This window comes from Giraffa tippelskirchi, chromosome 3, assembly GCF_054371585.1.
Source record: "Giraffa tippelskirchi isolate mGirTip1 chromosome 3, T2T-mGirTip1v1.2.pri, whole genome shotgun sequence".
Taxonomy (NCBI): Eukaryota; Metazoa; Chordata; class Mammalia; order Artiodactyla; family Giraffidae; genus Giraffa; species Giraffa tippelskirchi.
Window position 1 is genome coordinate 92,766,423 of NC_137277.1, and position 26,198 is coordinate 92,792,620.

General features: G+C 36.9%; 1 protein-coding gene across 1 annotated transcript in view; it reads right to left on the reverse strand.

Annotated features, from left to right (window-relative positions):
• Positions 1 to 26,198, reverse strand: part of CSRNP3 (cysteine and serine rich nuclear protein 3) — a 198,911-nt gene that overhangs the window by 141,916 nt on the left and 30,797 nt on the right. Inside the window, exon 3 of the mRNA XM_081581245.1 lies at positions 17,846 to 17,934. Within this exon, the coding sequence (XP_081437371.1) occupies positions 17,846 to 17,858 (13 nt within the window). The 5' untranslated portion in view covers positions 17,859 to 17,934. The remainder of the gene's footprint in view (positions 1 to 17,845; positions 17,935 to 26,198) is intronic.

Genomic DNA, 26,198 nt, shown 5'->3' on the forward strand with positions numbered 1-26,198 from the left:
AGAGGAGGAAAATTTTAGTTTCCTTTTGATAATGGTGGTTATCTTGTGGTCTATGGGAAAGGGTGAAGGCCAGGGAGAAAATTGGTTCTGGTTCCATTTTTCTAGTTTCACTGCATCAATAAACTTCTGGAAGTTTCAGTAGAGCACACAATATGAGCACGAGGCAGCTTGGCTTCTGTTAGCACCTTGTTATGCCCTTTAAGCTTACAGGAATGTCAAGTCAAGGTGGCTAAATAAGGAATTCCCATTGCTACAGGATGCATCAAAAAGTGGATTTCAAAGCAGAATGAGAATCCCAGTCAGTCTCACATGAGGGTGATGCTGATTAAAAGGAGAGTTTGGAAATACTGTTGTTATTATAATTGTACTTTTGTGTTTTTGACTATTACTTAAGCTGTATTTCTTTTTTTAGAAATCTGAAAAGTAGAATACCTAGAGACAAAATTGCATCTATTTTCCCAACACTTTCTATTTATATTTAACAGAAAGGATGAAGCTACCATCTCTGCTGGATGTAAAAGAAATTAGTTACATAATCAAACCTATGTTGAAGACAATTCCTAAATGTTTATCTTCAAAATGTACCATATTATCCTGGTTTGAAAAATCATTTCAGAGAATAAAAAACTTTGGAACTGTGAGATTTTTGTAGGTGTTCTGAAATAAGTTCCATCTGTTAGTTTTTACTTTTTCTTAATATATGAGGCCAAGAGAGAAATACCGCAAACCTTAGATTCATTTCTTTTGATTCTTAAAGGTAATCATGAGTGAGATAAAAATAACATTGTTTCAGGAATGTGCGTCTTAGAGAAGGACAGAATTGTCCAAGAGTAACACAAATTTTTAGATATTTATGTCTGGCTTGATGTTTAAAACATTAAAAAAAAAAAAACCAAACAATTAAATTGGATAAGCTCTAATTAAAATAAAGAAGGGGCAGGAAAACATAAAGCTATAATATTTTGTAAGAAAAAAAAAGTTCAAGAGGGCCTCTTTATTCATCATATTCATAAAGTTTTTTTTAAAAAAAACTAATCAGAAGAGAAAAACTCTTTTTTAACATCTGTTATTATATTTAAATATATACTTTAAATTCATCCTGAAGCCAAAACCAAAACACAACTTGTAAATTTTATTCATTCATTTGTGTACCTGTTTGTTTTTATACAAACCATAATGATGACTTTCCTTAGATTTTCCTTATATTCTATGTCTGGAGTTACAAATAACTAGAACTATGATTTTATTAAAATCAAGAGAGTCATTCACTATAAAGTAATCAAACATTTGAATGGAATTTTTCTCTCAGGTTTAGACTTCTGGTCCTTCTATCAGTATTAAAACTAACTGACAGATATTCCAATGCTGGGTAGCTCCTTGAAAAGAGAATTTTTTTTTTTTAATAAATTTATTTATTTTAGTTGGGGGCTAATTACTTTACAATATTGTAGTTGTTTTTGCCATACATTGACATGAATCAGCCATGGGTTTACATGTGTTCCCCATCCTGAACCCCCCTCCCACCTCCCTCCCCATCCCATCCCTCTGGGTCATCCCACTGCCCCAGCCCTGAGTATTTGTCTCATGCATGAAAAGAGAATTTTTAAAGGACTTTCAGGTTCTGAGCTTACAGAATTGGAGTATACAAACACAGTCTAGTGGGGCTTCCCTGGTGGCTCAGTGGTAAAAAATTTGTCTGTCAATAGAGGAGATGCTGGTTTGATCCTTGGGTAAGGAAGATCCCCTGGAGAAGAAAATAGCAACTCACTCCAGTATTCTTGCCTTGGAAATTCCATGGAAAGAGGAGCCTGGCAGGCTATAGTCCAGGGGATCACAAAAGTGTTGGACACGACTTAGTGATTCAACAACAACAAAACACTCTATCCTTAAAATTTAATTTCCTTTGAAAAGGGATACTCTCATTTATAAATTCTTGTACATCTAGTCTAAGACAATGTTGCATTTTTACTGTATCTGGGAAACTACAAGCATGCATCTGTTAAAACTTTGTATTTCTCATGATTTAAAACCACTTGCAATGATGAACGTTACTTAAGTATAATATTTTCCTCTATCGCTTTCCACTTTTCTGTCTCAGATTTCCTCTAACTCTCATACATGACAAGTTTAGTAAACAAAAAAGAATTTTCCACCTTAACCTAAATTTTTAACCACTTCACAACTACCTTCATAAATGTGGATAAGAGTTTGCTAAAATTTTACTTTCAGTTAAGATCAACAGAGTATCTATGCCCAAAATTTTGCCATATGCTATGGATAAAAAGGCATATTCCCTGCCCTTGCAAAGCTTCAGAGCAATGGTGTTCAAGCATGGCAAACCATAGATTCCCACCAGCAGAAAAAAAAAAGTTTCTGCATGAACTCTACTCTTATATATGCATTTATATATAATATAATCTATTATTGTACAAATATATTATCTCAATTATATGAATACTTAAACATAGAAATTAGAAATGAAGAACAAATATAAATGGAGACAGTAATATTTTTGTTTCTCAAAAGACCTGATTGCTCATTCCTAGTTTACGTTCATTATACTTTGGAGCTCACTGGTCTTGAGAGGAGGATAACACAGTAAAAAGATAATTTGAAAGAAGCAGTTAATTATCTGATAGACAATAAACATAAGGAGCTAGAATATGGAAAAAGCTCTGAAAAAACAAACTTTTCTGCTTGAGGAATCACTAGATCTAAGACTTTCAGTATAAAGAGGAGTTAGCAAAGCAATAAAAAAAGAGAGGAGGATGAACAGAAGACTATTATAATCAGAACAAGCATCTGTTTCAAGGCACAAAGTTGTAGAGCCAAGGGGGTGAGTATAAGAGTTCAGAATGACGAAATGTAGAATCAAGGTTGGGCATGATGAATAAAGATGCTGAAGAAGAATGAAAAAGGCAGGTACTTGAGACAAGCAACTTGGATCTCGTCAATGTATGAGACTGCTGAAGAAATGTAGGAGGGTGAATGAAGACATTTGTTTTAGATTGAGTCGCTGGGGAGCTGCATTGAGAGTGGATCTGAAGGGACACAAATGGAATCAGGAAAACTCACCAATTAGGCTATCACTGTATCCCGCTGAGAGATGAAAAGCAGCAGAATTAATGGTAGTGATAGTGCAGCTCTCAGGAGGGGATGAGAAGAGCATGAAGAAACACTCATTCAAATTTAGTTGTAGTTTTCTGGCAACACTGATGAGTGAGAAGCTTCCTGATTTTCATGACTGGCTATTCTTAAATGATATGGTAAATACAATAGCAGGAAAAGATTTGAGACAGAAAGGAGATAAGCAAATTTTTAAAAATTAAGATTTACATATTAATGAGAGTTCCTTGGACTGCAAGGAGATCAAACCAGTTGATTCTGAAGGAAATCAGTCATAAATATTCATTGGAAGGACTGATGCTGAAGCTGAAACTCCAATACTTTGGCCACCTGATGTGAAGAACTGACTCATCTGAAAAGACCCTGATGCTGGGAAAGATAGAAGGCAGGAGGAGAAGGGGACAACAGAGAATGAGATGGTTGGATGGCATCGCCGATTCGATGGACATGAGTTTGAGCAAGTTCCGGGAGTTGGTGATGGACAGGGAAGCCTGGTGTGCTGCAGTCCATGGAATTGCAAAGAGTCAGACACAACTGAGTGACTGAACTGACTGAACTGAAGATTTACATGATATCAACAGATAAACGGATAAAGAAGAGGTGGTATATATATACAATGGGATACTACGTCAGTCACAAAAAAGAATGAAATTTTGTCATTTACAACAACATGGATGAGCTTGGAGGGCATTACTAAGAGAAACACTAATACTGAATGATATCACTTATATTTAGAATCTAAAAAATAAAATAAACTAGTGAATATAACAAAAAAGAAGAAAACTCAGCTATAGAGAACAAACTAGTGGTTACCTGTAGGGAGAGGGAAGGAGGAAAGGGAAATATAGGGGTTGGGGATTAGTAGATGTATTAATATTATGCATAAGATAAATAAGCTACAAGGATATTTGTACAGGAAACAAGGCCAACACTTTATAAAAATTAAAATTGGAAAATACCATTAAGATTTGTGAATCATTATGTTGTACACAAATCTTACATAATATTGCATAACTATATCTCAATAGAAAAAAACTATGAATATTTAGAAATGAAAAAAACAAACCACTTGCCATTCTACCTTAGAAAAAATCTGTATTTCAAATACTATTTATAATATTTACATTATAAAATAATTTAAAATATTTTAATTTCTCTGTCATTGATTTACTTTAATGCTCTTTTTATATATTTATATTATATCCACTTTTTCATGTCTAATTTTCTCATCTAACGTATTATGAATATTTTTCATGTCATTAAAATTTTTTGTAAAAGAAATTTCAGTAGATGAATAATATTTTATCTTCTGAATGTACCACAATTTTTCAAACAATGCTATTACAGAACGTGTTTATTATTTTCAGTGATTCAAAGTTATATATAATGCTATGATATATTTGCTTTTATCTGGAAATTTATTGTTTGTTTAACATAAGAAAGCATAAGCATATGGACCTTTAACATATTTTGCTACTAACATATTTCCATCGACAGTATATGTCAGTGAACAGATAGGTAATAAAAAATCTGTGCTAATTTGATAGACAAAACTACAACACTTTATTTTCATTTCTTTGAGTATTGTTAAAGATGAAATTTTTTATGTTTATTAACTATTTATATTTCATTTTAATGCATGTTGTTCTTCCATTTTTAGCCCATTTTTGTATTGTCATCTTATTGATGTTCATATTAATTTGTGAATTTCTTTAAATAATATGGCTAAATAATAAAGCTAACCCTTCACTGTCATCTATGAAATAATGTTTTAAGTAGTTGACTGTTTATCTTTTTATGTAGTTTATGATTTCCTACACTTCCATATTCTATTTTTTAAATTACCTAATTTTTGGTAATAAAAAGATGTATTTTCAGAAAATTTGGAGACTACTGAAAAACACCAAAAAAGCAATAAAATAAATCTACATCCAGCCACTCAGACATAACCAACTTTATATATGTTTGTGTATGTGCATACACCCAAACACATATGCATTTATTTAGTCATCCTTTCTTCCATGCATATACATCATTTTAAAGCATAAATGGCATCATACTGCAAAAACTGTTTTATAGCCTACTTTTGACTTATTGGCATATTTCAGATAGTTCTCCAATAATAAAATATGCTGTGGAAACATCTTTATTTTAACCATCTCAGGATATTACTTTGATGGATATTAAATAATTTAATTACTTCATTATTATCAGACTTGCAGATGTTTCTTATTTTCATTATTTTAAACATTATCTTAATAAACATTTTTGTATACATAGTTTTGTGTTCATAATTGATTATTTCATTAAGGTTTTTAAATATCTGGAATTCCTAAGAAGATGCAAAGAATACAATTATCTGACACATAATGACAAATTACCTTCTAGAAAAGTTGAACCAATTTACTTGTCTATCCCAATAGTATGACACGGTCCAGTTGTCCACATCTTCACCAATAATAATCCACATCTATATTTACAATGTGTCAGACTTTGTATCTATTTAATTGATAGAATATCTGAACATTAGAAAATTTAAACAGTTTGCTTAAATCTTCAGACATAAGCATGAACTCTAAGTTCAGGCTGACCTTTAAAATGATACTCTCCATATGCTATACTATCTCGAAAAGTTTTATATACTTATATGACCATCATTACACATCAAATGTTTCTAGTTGCTTAAATTATTTTAATATTTCTTTTTTTTAATTTAGAGATGACTAGAACAATTTTTGTAAAAAGTTCTCAGAAAAAGCCTTGCTGCAAGTTGAGTCTGCCCAGTTGCGTCCAGCTCTTTGTAACCCTATGGACTGTAACCCAACAGGCTCCTCTGTCCATGGGATTTTCCAGGCAAAATATTGGCGTGGGTTGTCATTTCCTTCTTCTGGGAATCTTCCAGACCCAGGGATTGAACCTGTGTCTCCTGCATTGGCAGACAGATTCTTTACCACTGAGCAAACTGGGAAGCCCCAGAAGGCCTTAGAAGTTATCTTAATGAGGTTTACATTTTCTTAGTGATACCTAACAACTCTATATTCTAATAATATTGACTCTTTGTATCTTATATATTCTGTGAATATGTTTTCAAGTGTTTTTTTTTTTTTTTTTTAAAATAATAAATTTATTTATTTTAGTTGGGGGCCCCCACATGTGTTCCCCTTCCTGGACCCCCCACCCACCTCCCTCCCCATCCCATCCCTCTGGGTCATCCCATTGCCCCGGCCCTGAGCCCTTGTCTCATGCATCGAACATGGAATGGTGTTCTGTTTCACATACGATAATATACATGTTTCAATGCTATTCTCCCAGAACGTCCCACCCTCACCTTCTCCCTCAGAGTCCATAAAATTGTTCCATGCATCTGTGTCTCTTATTCTGACTCGCATCAAGTGTTTTTTAATTTAAATTAAATTTTAAGCATTTAAAAAATACATATCAATGAGCTTCCAATTAAAATTTCTGCAGGATTTTTTGTAGATATTGACAAACTGATTTTAAAATGCACAGTGTAAAGAAATTTTGAAAAAGAAGATGACACACACTATCTGATCTCAAGACTTGCCACAGAGTACAGGAATCAAGATTGTGATAATGGGAAAAATTACAAATGCATATATCAGTGGGACAGAAAAGAGAGGCTAGAAATAGACCCACACAAATGTGATTGATTTTTGATGAAGGTGCAGAGGCAATTTAATGGAGAAGAGAGAGTCTCTTTAAAAAATAAAACATTTGGATGTCTGTATGTAAAATATTGAACCTCAATCTCTTACTCTATATAAAAATTTACTCAAAATTGATCATATATCTAAATGTAAAACATGACATTATAAAACATTTTGAAGAAAAACAGGTGAAAATCTTTGTGATCTTGGGATAGGCAAAGAGCTCTTAGATGCAACACCAAAATCGTAATTCAGAAAAGAAAAAAAATAATACATATGACTTCATCAAAGTTAAAAACTCTTATTCTTTGAAAACAAAGTCAAGAAAACAAAAACAACAAAAGGGGAAAATATATGCAAATTTCACATCTCCCAAAGGCTTTTTATACAGAACATTTATAAAGAACTCTCAAAAACTAAACAGAAAACAACTCAATAAAAAAATAAGCAAACAAATATATACAAAGAATTCTTAAAAGTAAACAATAAGAAGAAAGATTAAAAAATGAGTCAAAGACCTGAACAGACACCTCAACAAAGATATACAGATGGCAAATAAGCATATGAACAGATGTTCCACATCATATGTCATCAGGGAAATGTAAATTTTAAAAGTGAGATACCACTATCTAACTATTAGAATGGCCCAAAATCCAAAACACTGACAGCACCAGATGCTGAATAAGATGTGGAGCAATAGGAATTCTTTATTGCTGCTGGGAATGCAGAATGGTACAGATACCTTGAAAGACAATTTGGTGGTTTCTCACAAAAATAAACATACTCTTACCATATGACTTAACAAATACACTTTTTGGTAGTTATCCAAAAGGTTTGGAAACTTAAGTCCATGCAAAATCTGCTATTGAGTATTACTAGACATTTTATTCATAATTACCAAAATTTAGAAGCAACCAATATGTCCAACAGTAGGTGAATGGGTAAAGTGTGACACATCCAGACAATGAAATATTTTTTAGTGCTAAAAATAAATGTGGCTTTTTAAGCCACAAAAAGACATGGAGGAAACTTAAGGGTATATTACTAAGTGAAGGAAGTCAATCTGAGAAGGCTATGGGCTGTATGATTCCAACTATATAACATTCTGGTAAAGGTAAAAACTATGGAGACAGTAAAAACATTAGTGGTTGCCAGGGACTGAGGGTAGGGAGGAAAGAGAAATCAGTTCAGTTCAGTCGCTCAGTCGTGTCCGACTCTTTGCGACCCCATGAATTGCAGCACGCCAGGCCTCTCTGTCCATCACCAACTCCCGGAGTCTACCCAAACCCATGTCCATCGAGTAGGTGATGCGATCCAACCATCTCATCCTCTGTCGTCCCCTTCTCCTCCCGCCCCGAATCCTACCCAGCATTAGGGTCTTTTCCAATGAGTCAACCCTTCGCATGAGGTGCCCAAAGTATTGGAGTTTCAGCCTCAACATCAGACCTTCCAATGAACACCCAGGATTGATCTCTTTTAGGATGGATTGATTGGATCTCCTTGCAGTCCAAGGGACTCTCAAGAGTCTTCTACAACACCACAGTTCAAAAGCATCAATTCTACGGCACTCAGGTTTCTTCACCGTCCAAATCTCACATCCATACATGACCACTGGAAAAACCATAGCCTTGACTAGACGTACTTTTGTTGGCAAAGTAATGTCTCTGCTTTTAAATATGCTATCTAGGTTGGCCATAACCTTCCTTCCAAGGAGTAAGCGTCTTTTAATTTCATGGCTGCAATCACCATCAGCAGTGACTTTGGAGCCCGAAAAAATAAAGTCTGACACTGTTTCCACTGTTTCCCCATCTATTTCCCATGGAGTGATGGGACCAGATGCCATGATCTTAGTTTTCTGAATGTTAAGCTTTAAGCCAACTTTTTCACTCTCCTCTTTCACCTTCATCAAGAGGCTCTTTAGTTCTTTTTCACTTTCTGCCATAAGGGTGGTGTCATCAGCATATCTGAGGTTATTGATATTTCTCCCAGCAATCTTGATTCCAGCTTGTGTTTCTTCTAGCCCAGCGTTTCTCATGATGTAGTCTGCATAGAAGTTAAATAAGCAGGGTGACAATATACAGCCTTGACGTACTCCTTTTCCTATTTGGAACCAGTCTGTTGTTCCATGTCCAGTTCTAACTGTTGCTTCCTGACCTGCATACAGATTTCTCAAGAGGCAGGTCAGGTCGTCTGATATTCCCATCTCTTCCAGAATTTTCCACAGTTTATTGTGATCCACAGAGTCAAAGGCTTTGGCATAGTCAATAAAACAGAAATAGATGTTTTTCTGGAACTCTCTTGCTTTTTTGATGATCCAGCGGATATTGGCAATTTGATCTCTGGTTCCTCTGCCTTTTTTAAAACCAGCTTGAACATCTGGAAGTTCACGGTTCACGTATTGCTGAAGCCTGGCTTGGAGAATTTTGAGCATTCCTTTACTAGCATGTGAGATGAGTGCAATTGTGTGGCAGTTTGAGCATTCTTTGGCATTGCCTTTCTTTGGGATTGGAATGAAGACTGACCTCTTCCAATCCTGTGGCCACTGCTGAGTTTTCCAGATTTGCTGGCATATTGAGTGCAGCACTTTCACAGCATCACCTTTGAGGATTTGAAATAGCTCCACTGGAATTCCATCACCTCCACTAGCTTTGTTTGTAGTGATGCTTTCTAAGGCCCACTTGACTTCACATTCCAGGATGTCTGGCTCTAGGTGAGTGATCACACCATCGTGATTATCTGGGTGGTGAAGATCTTTTTTGTATAGTTCTTCTGTGTATTCTTGCCACCTCTTCTTAATATCTTCTGCTTCTCTTAGGTCCATACCATTTCTGTCCTTTATCGAGCCCATCTTTGCATGAAATGTTCCTTTGGTATCTCTAATTTTCTTGAAGAGATCTCTAGTCTTTCCCAATCTGTTGTTTTCCTCTATTTCTTTGCACTGATCGCTGAGGAAGGCTTTCTTATCTCTCCTTGCTATTCTTTGGAACTCTGCATTCAGATGAGAATATCTTTCCTTTTCTCCTTTGCTTTTCGCTTCTCTTCTCTTCCCAGCTATCTGTAAGGCCTCCTCAGACAGCCATTTTGCTTTTTTGCATTTCTTTTCCATGGGGATTTTCTTGATCCCTGTCTCCTGTACAATGTCACAAACCTCTGTCCATAGTTCATCAGGCACTCTGTCTATCAGGTCTAGACCCTTAAATCTATTTGTCACTTCCACGGTATACTCATAAGGGATTTGATCTAGGTCATACCTGAATGGTCTAGTGGTTTTCCCTACTTTCTTCAATTTAAGTCTGAATTTGGCAATAAGCAGTTCATGATCCGAGCCACAGTCTGCTCCCGGTCTTGTTTTTGCTGACTGTATAGAGCTTCTCCATCTTTGGCTGCAAAGACTATAATCAATCTGATTTCGGTGTTGACCATCTGGTGATGTCCACGTGTAGAGTCTTCTCTTGTGTTGTTGGAATAGGGTGTTTGCTATTACCAGTGTGTTCTCGTGGCAAAACTCTATTAGCCTTTGCTGTGCTTCATTCTGTACTCCAAGGCCAAACTTGCCTGTTACGCCAGGTGTTTCTTGACTTCCTACTTTTGCATTCCAGTCCCCTATAATGAAAAGGACATCTTTTTTGGGTGTTAGTTCTAGAAGGTCTTGTAAGTCTTCATAGAATCATTGAACTTCAGCTTCTTCGGCATTACTGGTTGAGGCATAGACTTGGATTACCGTGATATTGAATGGTTTGCCTTGGAAACAAACAGAGATCATTCTATCATTTTTGAGATTGCATCCAAGTACTGCATTTCGGACTCTTTTGTTGACCATGATGGCTACTCCATTTCTTCTAAGGGATTCTTGCCCACAGTAGTAGATATAATGGTCATCTGAGTTAAATTCACCCATTCCAGTCCATCTTAGTTCGCTGATTCCTAGAATGTCAACGTTCACTCTTGCCATCTCCTGTTTGACCACTTCCAATTTGCCTTGATTCATGGCCCTAACATTCCAGGTTCCTATGCAATATTGCTCTTTACAGCATCGGACTTTGCGTCTGTCACCAGTCACATCCACAGTTGGGTATCGTTTTTGCTTTGGCTCCATCCCATCCTTCTTTCTGGAGTTATTTCTCCACTGATCTCCATTAGTATATTGGGCACCTACTGACCTGGGGAGTTCATCTTTCAGTGTCCTATATTTTTGCCTTTTCATGCTGTTCATGGGGTTCTCAAGGCAAGAATACTGAAGTGGTTTGCCATGCCATTCTCCAGTGGACCACAATCTGTCAGACCTCTCCACCTGAGAAATAGGTAGAGTACAAAGGATTTGGGGTGTAGTGAAAATACTTTGTATAATATTACAATGATGGATAAGTGTCATTATACATTTATCCAAACTCATACAATGTACTGCACCAAGAATGAAACTTAATGTAAACTATGGACTTTGAGTGATTTTGATATGTTAATGCAGATTTATAAGTTACAACAAAGGTGCCACTCTGTTGAGGGATGTTGGTAATGGGGGAAGCTATGCATGTGTAGAGGTGGGAAATATATGGAAAATCTGCTGCACTTTCCTCTCAGTTTTACTATGAACCTAAAACTCTTTTAAATAATTAAGTCTTTTTAAAATTTGGACAAAATATTTGAATAAACACTGCACAAAAGTATATATAGATGGTGAACAAGCCCAAGTAAAAATGATTAATATTATTATTTATTAAGGGTATGCAAATTAATAAAAACCACAATGACAATTAGAATGCGAAGAGTTGACTCATTGGAAAAGACCCTAATGCTGGGAAGGATTGGGGGCAGGAGGAGAAGGGGATGACAAAGGATGAGATGGTTGGATGGCATCACTGACTCGATGGACATGGGTTTGGGTAAACTCCGGGAGTTGGTGATGGACAGGGAGGCCTGGCGTGCTGCAATTCATGGGGTCGCAAAGAGTCGGACACGACTGAGTGACTGAACTGAACTGAACTGAAAATAAAAATAAATTAAATAAAAATTGGTAATACAAAATGCTGGTAAGTGTGTGAAGCAGTATGAATGCTCTTACATTGCTGATGATACCAACCATTTAAAGCTTCCCAGGTGGCACTAGTGGTAAAGAACCCACCTGCCAATGTAGGAGCCATAAGAGATGTGGGTTTGATCTCTGGGTCAGGAAGATCCCCTGGAGGAGGATATGGTAACCCACTCCAGCATTCTTGCCTGGAGAATCCCATGGACAGAGAAGCCTGGCGGGCTACTGTCTGCTGGGTTGAGTCGGACGTGATTGAAGCTGCTTAACATGCACTCATCAACCATTTTGCAATGCATTTTTGCAGTGTCTTAGAAAGTTATAAACATACTTAACACGTGACACATAATTCCACCTAAGCCTTTACCCATGATAAATGAAAACTCAGGTTCTCACAAAACATTCTAAATGAACGCTTATAGTAGCTTTATTCGAAACAACAAAATCTAAACAACCTAAATGTCCTTTATTGGATAAACAAACTATGATACACCCATACAATGGACTATTACTTAGCAATAATACGGAACAAACTATAGAAATATACAACAGCATGAATCTATCTCAAATGCATTACAATTAAGGGAAAGAGGTTGGTTATAAAAGGCTACATTCTGTATGTTTCCATTGATATGACATTCTGGAAAAGGCAAAACTATAGTGAACTAAAACAGATCAATTGCCAGAGATTGGGATGGGGAGGAGCCAACAAAGTGCAGCTCAAGGGAATTTTAGGGATGACGACACCATTCTGTATCCTGATTGTGGGAAAGATTACATGACACTATGCAATTGTCAAATCTCCTGTAACTATACACCAAGAAGAGTGAAATATAAATATTCACTATACTTACAATATTTACAATATAATATTTGTAAATATTTACAAATTATATATTATATAATATATATTTAAATTATATATAATATATATTATATAATATATGTTACATATAATATATATAATTTACAAATTATATATTATATTTGTAAATATAATATTTACCATATAAATATTGTATGAAATACAATATTTTACAATATAAATATTGTAAATATAAAAATGAATAAATGACTTTTCATTTTTCTTTGCTTTCCTGCATTCCTTAAGTGCTTCCCTAAACCAAAGACACATAAATATCTGTGAGTTGCCGAGCTTACTGAATGTTCAATAATAACTTTAAAATATTTAAAGTAATTTAAAATATTTTAAATCTTTATCTGCAGTTTAATATGGTATGATATATGCTGCTGCTGCTTAGTCGCTTCAGTCCTATTTGACTCTGTGTGACTCTATGGACTGTAGCCCACCAGGCTCCTCTGTCCATGGAATTCTCTAAGCAAGAGTACTGGAGTGGGTTGCCATGCCTTCCTCCAGGGGATCTTCCCAACCCAGGGATCGAACCCTGCATTGCAGGCAGATTCTTTACCGCTGAGCCACCAGGGAAGCCCATATGATGTATAGGTCACACCTTATTTTTCCCCAAGTAAAGAATTGTTTTAGTACCTTCTACTAAGTAAGCCACTGTCCCTCCTGCTTCTCCCCATTCAAAATGCCTTCTTTATCAGACACTAACTGTATACCTGGGGTTGCTAATAGACTTCCATTGGAAGGCCTCCCCCATGACAGATGATTATTTCTTTGTTGCATTTTATGATCATATGTATATAGTGTCTGTTTTTGAACTTTGTATTTCCATTGCTCTGATGATTTGTCTTTGTGTCTGTCCTTACCAGGCATTGATATCCTGTAGATATGTGTGTGTGTCATATGCAATTCTGTAGTCACTGCCACCTATGTCATTAATAAACTCTTAAGTGTGGCTTTGCTTGATCACAGATAGCCAGGAGGGTGGAGGAGCAGGAAGCTGAAGGTGGGTTTCTAGGGAGCACTATCCTCCGAGCAGGAGTAAAATATCAAGACCTTTTGCAGGCATGTTGTTTGGTTTCTACAATATTTATTGTTTTCAATGAGTTGATTTCACTCATTTATATTACTTCTGGCTGCCTGTTGGTATTTAAGTTATGGTTCTGACTTGGGAAAGGATACAGAAAGAAGAGCCCATGAAAGGGGAGTTTGTGAAAAGGTCTCCAAGGGATAAGGTAGACCAAGAGGGAGGGGTGTCACAACAGCCCAGGAAATGAAGGAAGAAAAATGAAGTTAAAAGTGTCAGATACCCCTGAGAGAGCCAGTCAAGATAAGGGCAGCAGGTCATCTGAGCCTTTAGAGAGAGTGTGCTCTGTTAAATGGGGTTAGATATCAGATCGCACTGTGCTGAGCAGGGACTGAATCTTGGACGTTGCAGATAATGAATGTGGACCGCTGCTATGGAGAGCCTGAATGAGCTGGGGAGCAGAGAAATTGGATGGTAGCAGCGGTGAAATCAAGTGAAGGGAGAGGTCAGTTTGCTTTTGTTTGTTGACTTACTTTTTTGGATAGAAGTTTGAAGAGCATGTATAGGTTGAAGAAAAAGGGTCGGCAAAGAAGAAAATATTGAAGGTAAAGGATATAAAGGAAATTAATGGAAAAGGCTTTAGCATCAGTGATATGGAATAAAATCAAATCCAGGCTTTGCCTTGAATAGCAGGAAGGACTCCTGATCCCTTAAGATTGGAGGAAAGAAAGAATGGTGATAGATGTTGATGTTTGGCGCTAGAGGGAATCACAAGGATGCACAAGGAGTTTCGGTACAATGACCTCAATTTTCTTGTCAAAATAGGAGGTTCACTGAGAGTGAAGGGCAGGGATTGTATGGCTTAAGTTGGGCAATAAACTTTTGAAATGGTGGCTGACCACAGTCAGTGACAGGATTAGTGAATGCTACTGAGGGGTTAACTCAGATTAGAAAACCATCTATCTGCAGAGTGGTATAATTCACTCCTGTAACACCCATGGGCCTGAATTTAAGAAAAGAGATTTCTCATATGAATTCAGGTTTGTGTGTACAGTGTACAAAGGACAGGCAGTAGAAATGTGGAGAGTAAGCTCCTGGTGTCCAAGCCAAAGTCCAAGTAAGGCTTGGGAAAATGGAAAGAGCCACGGATTCAAGAAAAACAAGAGTGACAGAAAAAGGATTTATTCATTTGTAGCCTAAGACATATGTGCTGCTGCTGCTGCTAAGTCACTTTAGTCGTGTCCGACTCTGCGACCCCATAGACGGCAGCCCATCAGGCTCCTCTGTCCATGGGATTCTCCAGGCAAGAATACTGGAGTGGGTTGCCATTTCCTTCTCCAATGCATGCATGCATGCTAAGTCACTTCAGTCGTGTCTGACTCTGGGCGACCCTATGGACAGCAGCCCACCAGGCTCCTCTGTCCATGGGATTCTCTAGGCAAGAATACTGGAGTGGTTTGCCATTTCCTTCTGTGACTCCCAATAAAAATTTATGTTTTCACCCTATTTTTTCCTTTCCCCTAATTTTCTAACTTATTTCATATTCACTCATTATTCTGTTAGACACATTTTAGATACAAGGACAGGTGAAAGCAAATGAAAGGAAACTAAAAACATATACAGATGGTTAGAAGTGAGTTTCACTTTAACAATGGTGGCTGGAATTTAAAATGTCTCACTTGAGCTTTAATTGAGAACAAGATGCTGTTAGTGGTTGGAAGGATTTTTGTTGATATGGGGTGGATGTTTATTGAGATTGTGGAGGTTAGGATGTGATCAGTGGTTCTCATGTTGGGATAATTTTTCCCAAGGGGTTATTGGGCAACGTCTGGAGACATTTTTCGTTTTCATGGCTTGGGGGGTGGAGTCCTACTTGTGGCTAGTGCTGGAGATGCTGACCTTAAGACATCACCCTTTTAGAAGCATTTTGTGAGAAGCATAGTGCTGTGAAATTCCATCTTCAACGGAGTTTAGGCTCCCACTCCACAGCAAATCTCTTTACTTACCCATCTATTTGCATATGGATTCCTTAAGGGTTTATAGCATTCAAACCTACATTACAAGCATTGAAAATCTACATGCCTTTCTAGGTCTTTGGGGAAATGATTTAATTCTCTGGTTAGCTTAATAAAGAAGTTGCCTGTACAGGAATAAGAAAAACTAAGTAGGCAATGCTCACCTTTGTTCTTTTCATGTGTTTGCATGACTATTTTCTACAACATTAAATTTGCAGTTGTGGCAAAAAAGAGACTTTTCTTTCTTAGAATCTCTTATTACTTACTTGTATTGTACTTGAAGAGCTTTAATAAAAGGTCATTTGACTGTGGGTTGTAATGGAGCAGTACTCCAATTGGTATAAACACTCAGTATCATTGGCTAATAAAAGCTATAATGTGAACGTATGAATAATCCTCATATAATTCCCATTGTGCTTTAGGATTCATTATTTGCCCTTTTAAATCTAGCCTGGCTTTTTAATTATGTGTTGCTTGCATTAATAATAAAATTAATTTCCCAGTAACACAAAGGTTGCACAATTCTTGAGAACAAGAACCATATCTTATTCATTTTGAAACAACCAAAGCTTCACTCAGCCCATTGTCTTGCACATGGTAAGTCCTAAATAAATTTTGAATGATGTATTCTTGGATGAGTGAGGAAAAGAAGATACTGAAGGCAAACATGATCAAGGCAATCAAAATAAAAGATCATTACAGAGAACAGAGTACTTGTTACCAGAAAGGAAGGGCGTGGGAGGCAGTGAACAGGTAGAGGATAGGTAAGGAGGGTCAACTGTATGATTACAGATAGAAATTAAATTTTTTACAGCGAGCATACTATGTTGTATATAGAAGCAGAAATATAATGTACACATCCAACTTATATAATGTTATAAATCAATGTTACCTGAATAAACACACAAAACAAATAAAAATAAATAAGAATCATTACTATATTTCATTTAAAATTATTAATATTTGACACTGGGTCCCCACAATACAAAGTAGTCAGAAATTATCCACTTTCTCAAGTTATCCCATAAGAATGAACCATTTTTAAACTACATTGTAACTCAAATTTCCAAATGAATATTTTATGTTCATTTAATACTATAATAAGCTGTTTATTATTGAATTGTGGTGTTGAACTTGGTGTTGGAGAAGACTGTTGAGAGTCCCTTGGATAGCAAGGAAATCCAACTAGACCATCCTAAAGGAAATCAGTCCTGAATATTCATTGGAAGGAGTGATTCTGAAGCTGAAACTCCAATATTTTAGCCAGGTGATGAGAAGAACTGACTCATTTGAAAAGACCCTGATGCTGGGAAAGATTGAAAGCGGGAGATGAAGGGAATGACAGAGGATGAGATGGTTGGATGGCATCACCGAGTCAGTTGACATGAGTCTGAGTCAACTCCAGAAGTTGGTGATGGATAGGGAGGCCTGGCGTGCTGCAGTCTATGGGGTCGCAGAGTGGGACATGACTGAGTGACTGAACTGAACTGAACTGAAGCTATTAAATAAGAGCACGCTTATTTTGCTTTGCTTTTCAGATTTATGACTCTAAACAACTTGCAAAATTCCTCACATATCCTTTTGCTCATTCATACCAACTGTCATTTTATTGAGGTCACACTTTCTGACAAAAGTAAAATTTTTTACTGTACTTGGGAAAGTCAGGGAATGAGGTTCTAAGAATTTTAGAAGGATTGCTCTTTAGTGGTCCTTCTAAACAATGTGTGTATGCTGTAACAAAAGATACAAAAGAAATTAAAAAATTTGCTAAATAGGTATACATTCCTTAACAAATTCAAAATAAAAATGTATAGGAATGCATAATGTTTATTTTTATGCTCACAGTGTTACCGTTTAAAAAAGTGAAGAAAACTTTAATAAAAAATGGATTCTATACTAAGAATAAATTCTTGTAATTACCCCCAGTTGAATAAAATGATACATTTCTAGTATAAATGAATTTCCTGAAATCTTAAAGAGATCATTTAAATATATGTATTTTATATAAGAGCATTTTTCCTTATTATCCAACTACACATTAGCAGTAACAGCATGGGGAACAGTGTCACAGTTACATCCCAGATCTGTATAACTATGAAAAGGATCACGTATACTAACCTTGAGATCTCATGAATGCCAGTATCTTCCTGAAGACGCTATGCCTTTGAAAACATCTTTTCGGTCTGTTGGTATCTCCTTATTTTTTCCTTAAAAAAGAAAATATGCTTCAATATGTTATATAAGGCTATATTTTCAAGAAGTAAAGTTGACAACAAGGTGTAAATATAATATGACATCAATAGGATTCTTGGAATATAAAAATAAGGCATTAAATTTAGAACTGAATGATCATACTGTATACAAATTAGTGCAGAAAGAATATCCATCTTAAAAGAATGTAGTAAATGTCTAATCATTCATATACTTTCATTCGTTTACCTGTTATTCAATCAACAACTGTTACTAGGGACAAAAAAAATTAAAGGCACTTTATCTTAGCAATCAACATCAGATTAAATTTACATAATTTTCTAGTCTCCAGAGATTCATATCTTCAAACAAAAATAAACAAGAAAATCAACCAAAATATTGTAGCTATTTGATGAAAATCACAATAAATATTTATTAGTATTAGTGAAATAATTTAAACAGATGATAAAATCCTGGCAGTAATTAAATGCTTTTATTGTTCCAGACTAAAATGTATCATATATAATCACTTTTTCTAAAGAACTTACAAACTTTCCATTCTAATAAGTTAAGATAAATCATTAAGTCCATATACAAATGTAAACTTTTTCCTTAAACAGGACGTAGAGAAACTTGTGAACTGTGGTTCCTTTATTGTGTTTGCATAACAGCCAGAGATGAACTATCACTGATCATAGCCAATAACAACAGCTAATGTAAGAGGACTACAAATGGATTATTGAATGAAGAAATAGACTGAGCAAACAACTTATGCTGATGTCATTCAAACAAGCTTAAAACAGCAAAAATCTTTAAGAAAAAAGTTGTCTTAAGAAAACTATATCTGTAGGAGCCTCTTTCTCTGTTTAAACTTTATGTGTATCTTCATGGATATACATTTTAAATAGCTTTAGAACATACTAGAATACTTGCAGTACTCACAACAGTAGCATAGTGTTATCAAATTGTGGTTAGCATTACAGGGTTAATAGAGATAACTGAGTTCAGTTTGCTTCTGAGAAAGCCCAGATTCAGCAGAAGAATGAGAAATTTTGGAAAGATAGATTCAAAATTCAGTTTTAAGTATAATTTAAAATATCTTAAAACCCTATTAAGAATATTATGCATAACATGATGACATACTGAAGACCACTAAAGCAATAAGTTACATCACCTTTGTACTTATTTTGAGGAATAATTCAGAAAATAACTGTCTTCTCTGTTATGATACATATCCTAGATTGCATGTCAAGCAACTAAGAACCAACAAGCAAGCATGCTAACAGATCTCGACCTGTTTGTAATGTGTCCATTAAATGCAGACTTTAAAAACTTACCTGAAATTAAAATCAAATACTAAAAATAAATTAGATCTGAAATGAATCTGTCTATAAATGCCATTTAAAATCTCAACTCTAATTTTCTTGTTAATGAAAATGAATCCCATGTTATTTAAATGTCATTTTTACGTATTGAGGTATCATTAAGATTTTATCCTAAAAATAAAATGAATTTTTGCTTCTATAAAAAAGTGGGAAACTTAAGTATAAAAACAAATCAAGAAGTAAAAAAAGTGGAGAAACTGCTATCTAGTTCAGTTCTCCCTATTGTACAAACAGAAAAACTGGCTACCATGTATTTGTGATGTGTAGCTAACTCTAAAGGAAGAGATGTATGTTTTTTGACTACCAGTTGGAAAAATTGAAATTTAAAGCATAATTGCATTTTACAACCAAGTAAATAAAAGACTTTCTTTAGTCATTTAAGGTAGTCTATAGTGTAAAGCAAAAATATTGATGCAGAGTACATCATGAGAAATGCTGGGCTGGATGAAACACAAGCTGGAATCAAGATTGCTGGGAGAAATATCAACAACCTCAAATATGCAGATGACACCACTCTTATGGCAGAAAGAGAAGAACTAAAGAGCCTCTTGATGAAAGTGAAAGAGGAGAGTGAAAAAGTTGGCTTAAAGCTCAACATTCAGAAAACTAAGATCAAGGCATCCAGTCCCATCACTTCATGGCAAATAGATGGGGAAACAGTGGCAAACTTTATTTTTGGAGGCTCCAAAATCACTGCAGATGATGACTGCAGTCGTGACATTAAAAGACACTTACTCCTTTGAAGGAAAGTTATGACCAACCTAGACAGCATATTAAAAGGCAGAGACATTACTCTGCCAACAAAGGTCCATCTAGTCAAGGCTATGGTTTTTCCAGTGGTCGTGTATGGATGTGAGAGTTGGATTATAAAGAAAGCTGAGCGCTGAAGAATTGATGCTTTTGAACTGTGGTGCTGGAGAAGACTCTTGAGAGTCCCTTGGATTGCAAGAAGATCCAACCAGTCCATCCTAATGGAGATCAGTCCTGAGTGTTCATTGAAAGGACTGATGTTGAAGCTGAAACTTCAATCCTTTGGCCACCTGATGCGAAGAACTGACTCATTTGAAAAGACCCTGATGTTGGGAAAGATTGAAGGTGGGAGTAGAGGGGACGACAGAGGATGAGATGGTTGGATGGCATCACTGACTCGATGGACATGAGTTTGAGTAAACTCTGGGAGTTGGTGATGGCCAGGGAGGCCTGGCATGCTGCTGTCCATGGGGTTGCAAAGAGTCAGACATGACTGAGGAACTGAACTAAACTGAACTGTGAATTACATACCTGTAATTAACCTATAATTCAGACTGAGGCCAAGGGACCCTTGGTGGAAAAAAAAAAAATGGACTCAAACTCTGATCTGTTTGAAGGTCAAGGATGTAAAAATAAATTTGATGGACAGGATTGATCCTAACTCAGGCCAGTCAAGTTCCTGAGAGGGAATCATCACAAAAATAAAATAATTTTAGAAGAACAAGTCATATTCAATGCCATGTTCCGAGTCCTGGCGATATGAGAATCAACACCAGTTCTGGGCACAGTGTGCAGTGGCTAATGCTGGAAACAATTTCAGTTCAGCACCTTGGCTCTCTGGATGTGACTAGGAGACACTGGCTGTGTGAGACTGTGTGAGGAAGCATGTGTCCACATGTGAGAAAGAATGTCAAGAGGGGTGGAGCTAGGATCCACCAATCAATAGCACTCACTTGAGACCCAGACAATACGTAGAGGAATACCACCTAGATGATATAACTCAGGAAGATGCAGAGGCTGCTGGACTTCTTTTGCAAGCCCTGTGGGCACATCAGTGATGGTCTACACAAGATCTGTGGGAACTGCCACTTTCCTGAAATCCTATGTCTATGATGTGATCATGACTTAAATAGGATCTCCCCCTAGCGTAGCCTGTTACACTTTTCTTGAATGAGATTGCAATCCCATGGGCAGCCTTAACAATGACAAGTGACATCTGGGACTGATTTGTGGATACATATAACTATCCCAGGAACTATGAAAAGTATTCAAGAAAGGTGACATTGATGGAATGGAACATGTATACTAATGTGAATGTAATATCATTTTGTCCTCACAAATCTTTTGTTGTGCTCATCTAAAGAACCTCAGTTTCTGCTTATGAGTTCCATGAAAAACAAAATTGACATAAACCTACATTATTAGTTTAAAACGTGCACCTAATACTTACAGTTCCCATCTGGTCTTTTCTCATACCTGGGGTTCAATTGAGAAATTCCCTGAGAACCATTTTTCACTTACAGAAAGTCTTGCAATATTGCAGGGGGAAGGTGAACACCACCTCTTCTAGTTCTAGGCCCTGTGGCTTCTTGGTTGCCCATACACATTACTGTAAATCAGCCTAAGATCCCAGAAGCCATTCAGAGTGGCAAGCGAGGGTCAAAGAACTCTCCCATGTTTGGCAACATTTTCTCTAAATGGTACCTTTAGCAGGTCAGTGATGCACCAAGTTCTTGCTGGCATGTTTTAATCAATAGCCATGCTAGACTTCACTGAGGTCATTAAAGGTCACATCTCAGTGGTAGCCTTGACTGAATTATAAGACCAGTTTGTGTTGTTTTTAGTGGGTGATTCAGTGGTTAGATAGGATGAAATATAACTTGCTTACAACACTCGTTTACCTTGCTTCCATCCTTAAAATTTTTATTTTTTTTTGCAATTGTGGGGATTTTTCAGACTAAGCTTGTTCCTCCAAGGATCAGGGAGTTTGAGATCCTCAAGTTGATCACTTCTACATGTCTGGGAGCCTCGCTTATGTCACAGTTTCAATATATCAAAGGAAATATTTTATGAACACAAGTGAAGAAATGTGAATTGTCTATTCAGTGCTTCTAAGGTGATAATACAACTTGTAAGTTTGGTGCAACAGTTTAGTTACATTTGCAACTGCATCTCAAAACACAGTATTGTGTATTTAATATTCCTGCAACCAGCAAAAGCATCTTTCACTCTGAAGGACAACTTCCTGACAGAAGTAAAAGGCCTAGGACAAAGGAATCTAGCAGGAAACACCAATCTGTCATGTAGAGTTTGGCCCTATTTTTTTAAAGACAATAAAACACTACTGAAAATCACATTGATTCTATTTAGATTTATTTTTTAAGTAACAATACCACTTCAATTTTGTGCCTACATACACCTGTTAAAGTGCATTTATCAAAATACATGTAGCCCTTAATCCATTTTTCCTAACATGTGCTGAACTATAGTGAACAGTATCACATGACCGAAAAACTTTCTAAGATTATAATAGCACTTAGTCATTCTATTTCAGTAAAAGTGTACAAGAGTTACTGAAACAAATTAAATCAGTCCTAGTTAGGATATTTATATATCAGGTTCACCATGGAATTCTTCCACTCAATCAGCTGTGCTCTCAAGTGTGCAACACAAATCTCTGAAATAGTTCAGATAGATCTCTATTTAAAGACATGGGGAAAGACATAACTATAATTACTAGGAATTTGCAAGAGCTAAAAGAAAATTTGGGTGAAAATTTAGGTAAAAATTAAAAAACCCGAAGAAGCAGATAAATTCCAAGAAAATGGTAAATTAGCAAGACTGACCCAAGAACAGGTGCAAACTTGACTTGACAGATTATCATAAGAGAGATTGAAAATATTTTTCAGATTCTAGCATTGCAAGAGCTGCTGCTGCTGCTGCTGCTAAGTCGCTTCAGTCATGTCCGACTCTGTGTGACCCCATAGACGGCAGCCCAACAGGCTCCGCCGTCTTTGGGATTCTCCAGGCAAGAACACTGGAGTGGGTTGCCATTTCCTTCTCCAAAGCATGAAAGTGAAAAGTGAAAGTGAGGTCGCTCAGTCGTGTTGGACTCTTCAAGACCCCATGGACTGCAACCTATCAGGCTCCTCCGTCCATGGGATTTTCCAGGCAAGAGTAGTGGTGTGGGGTGCCATTGCCTTCTCCATTGCAAGAGCAGATAGCATCAATAGGGTGCAGGGAAGCCTTAAAGAATGTTTACAGTGAAAGTCTCCAATAAATCATACACTTAATCAACAAGAAAGTTTCTTGACCTCTACATATTTTTCTCTCATCCCACGCACATTCACATTTCCCCATTTACTGAATTTAGGGTCCATTATTCATCATTGTGGTCTCCCCCTCACATATACACTCACTATGATGGACTTTTTCCTCTCTTCTTCAAATAAATGTGACAAAAATGGCTAGTTAAACTCATCTCTCTTCCTACTATGAACATGCCTCTCAGAGCTGAACAGATGATAATGACTAGAGAAAATGTAGACTCTTGCAAGTGGGTCCCCAGTAGCAGTGTCTGACAATCTTGTTACATTTCCCTTATTAATTCATGCTTCAACTCTATACCACAAAAGGCATCTTTACTTCTTTTCAACTGTCCAACATTTCTTCCCATCTTTTCCAACTCAGTTTATGATACTGCTTTTAAGAAAATTGAAAAAAAACCGTATTCAATTTCCTCTTCTTACCACAATACTGTGTATACTCCTAACACTTGTACACATGGAGTCAAGCTTCAATCCTGTTACGATGGAGAAAGTGTTCTTTCTCCCACCTAAGGTGATTTCTCTCTTAAGCTTTGGATTCCATTTCTTCTCACCAATACTAGGTCTTTGCCACTTTAATGATCCCCTTTCTCTTCTGCATCATCATTTCTCCCTCTTTTTTCTGGACTATTCCCATTTGCCTGAAAATATGCTGCAATGTCTCCAAACATAAAAATAAAGTCCCTTTCCATCAGTTTCCCCATCTCACTATCAACTATTTCTCTACTCCATTTGTAGCAACTTTCCAAAGGAAGGTATTTTCTGTTTCTCAGATGTAATTCTATGTTCAGTTCAGTTCAATTCAGTCGCTCAGTTGTGTCCTACTCTTTGTGACCCCGTGAACTGCAGCACTCCTGGCCTCCCCTGTCCATCACCAACTCCCAGAGTCCACCCAAATCCATATCCATCGAGTCGATGATGCCATCCATCCATCTCATCCTCTGTCGTCCCCTTCTCCTCCTGCCCTCAATCCTTCCCAGCATTATGGCCTTTTCCAGTGAGTCAGCTCTTCACATCAGGTGGCCAAAGGATTGGAGTTTCAGCTTCAACATCAGTCCCTCCAGTGAACACCCAGGACTGATCTCCCTTAGGATGGACTGGTTGGATCTCCTTGCAGTCCAAGGGACTCTCAAGAGTCTTCTCCGACACCACAGATCAAAAGCATCAATTCTTTGGCGCTCAGCTTTCTTTATAGTCCAACTCTCACATCCATACATGAGCACTGGAAAAACCATAGCCTTGACTAGACGGACCTTTGTTGGCAAAGTAATGTCTCTGCTTTTTAATATGCTGTCTAGGTTGGTCATAACTTTCCTTCAAAGGAGTAAGCATCTTTTAATTTCATGGCTGCAATCACCATCTGCAGTGATATTGGAGCCCAGAAAAATAAAGGCAGCCACTGTTTTCACTGTTTCCCCAACTATCTGCCATGAAGTGATGGGACCGGATGCCATGATCTTTGTTTTCTGAATGTTGAGCTTTAAGCCAACCTTTTCACTCTCCTCTTTCACCTTCATCAAGAGGCTCTTTAGTTCTTCTTCACTTTCTGCCGTAAGAGTGGTGTCATCTGCATATCTGAGGTTGTAGATAATTCTCCCGGCAATCTTGATTCCAGCTTGTGCTTCCTCCAGCCCAGCGTTTCTCATGATGTACTCTGCATATAAGTTAAATAAGCAGGGTGACAAGATACAGCCTTGACATACTCCTTTTCCTATTTGGAACCAGTCTGTTGTTCCATGTCCAGTTCTAACTGTTGCTTCCTGACCTGCATACAGATTTCTCAAGAGGCAGGTCAGGTCGTCTGGTATTCCCATCTCTTTCAGAATTTTCCACAGTTTATTGTGATCCACACAGTCACAGGCTTTGGCATAGTCATTAAGCAGAAATAGATGTTTTTCTGGTACTCTCTTGCTTTTCCGATGATCCATCAAATGTTGGCAATTTGATCTCTGGTTCCTCTGCCTTTTTTAAAACCAGCTTGAACATCTGGAAGTTCACGGTTCACGTATTGCTGAAGCCTGGCTTGGAGAATTTTAAGCATTACTTTGCTAGTGTGTGAGATGAGTGCAATTGTGCAGTAGTTTGAGCATTCTTTGGCATTGCCTTTCTTTGGGATTGGAATGAAAAGTGACCTTTTCCAGTCCTGTGGCCACCGCTGAGTTTTCCAGATTTGCTGGCAAATTGAGTGCAGCACTTTCACAGTGTCATCTTTCAGGATTTGAAATAGCTCAACTGGAATTCCATCACCTTCACTAGCTTTGTTCGTAGTGATGCTTCTTAAGGCCCACTTGACTTCACATTCCAGGATGTCTGGCTCTAGGTGAGTGATCACACCATCGTGATTATCTGGGTCGTGAAGATCTTTTTTGTACAGTTATTCTGTGTATTCTTGCCACTTCTTCTTAATATCTTCTGCTTCTGTTAGGTCCATACCATTTCTGTCCTTTATCGAGCCCATCTTTGCATGAAATGTTCCCTTGGTATCTCTAATTTTCTTGAAGAGATTTCTAGACTTTCCCATTCTACTGTTTTCCTCTATTTCTTTGCACTGATCACTGAGGAAGGCTTTCTTATCTCTCCTTGCTATTCTTTGAAACTCTGCATTCAAATGGGTATACTTTTCCTTTTGTCCTTTGCTTTTCGTTTCCCGAGTTTTCACTGCTATTTGTAAGGCCTCCTCAGACAGCCATTTTGCTGTTTTGCATTTCTTTTTCTTGGGGATGGTCTTGATTCCTGTCTCCTGTACAATGTCACAAACCTCCATCCATAGTTCATCAGGCATTCTGTCTATCAGCCCTCATCCTTTAAATCTATTTCTCA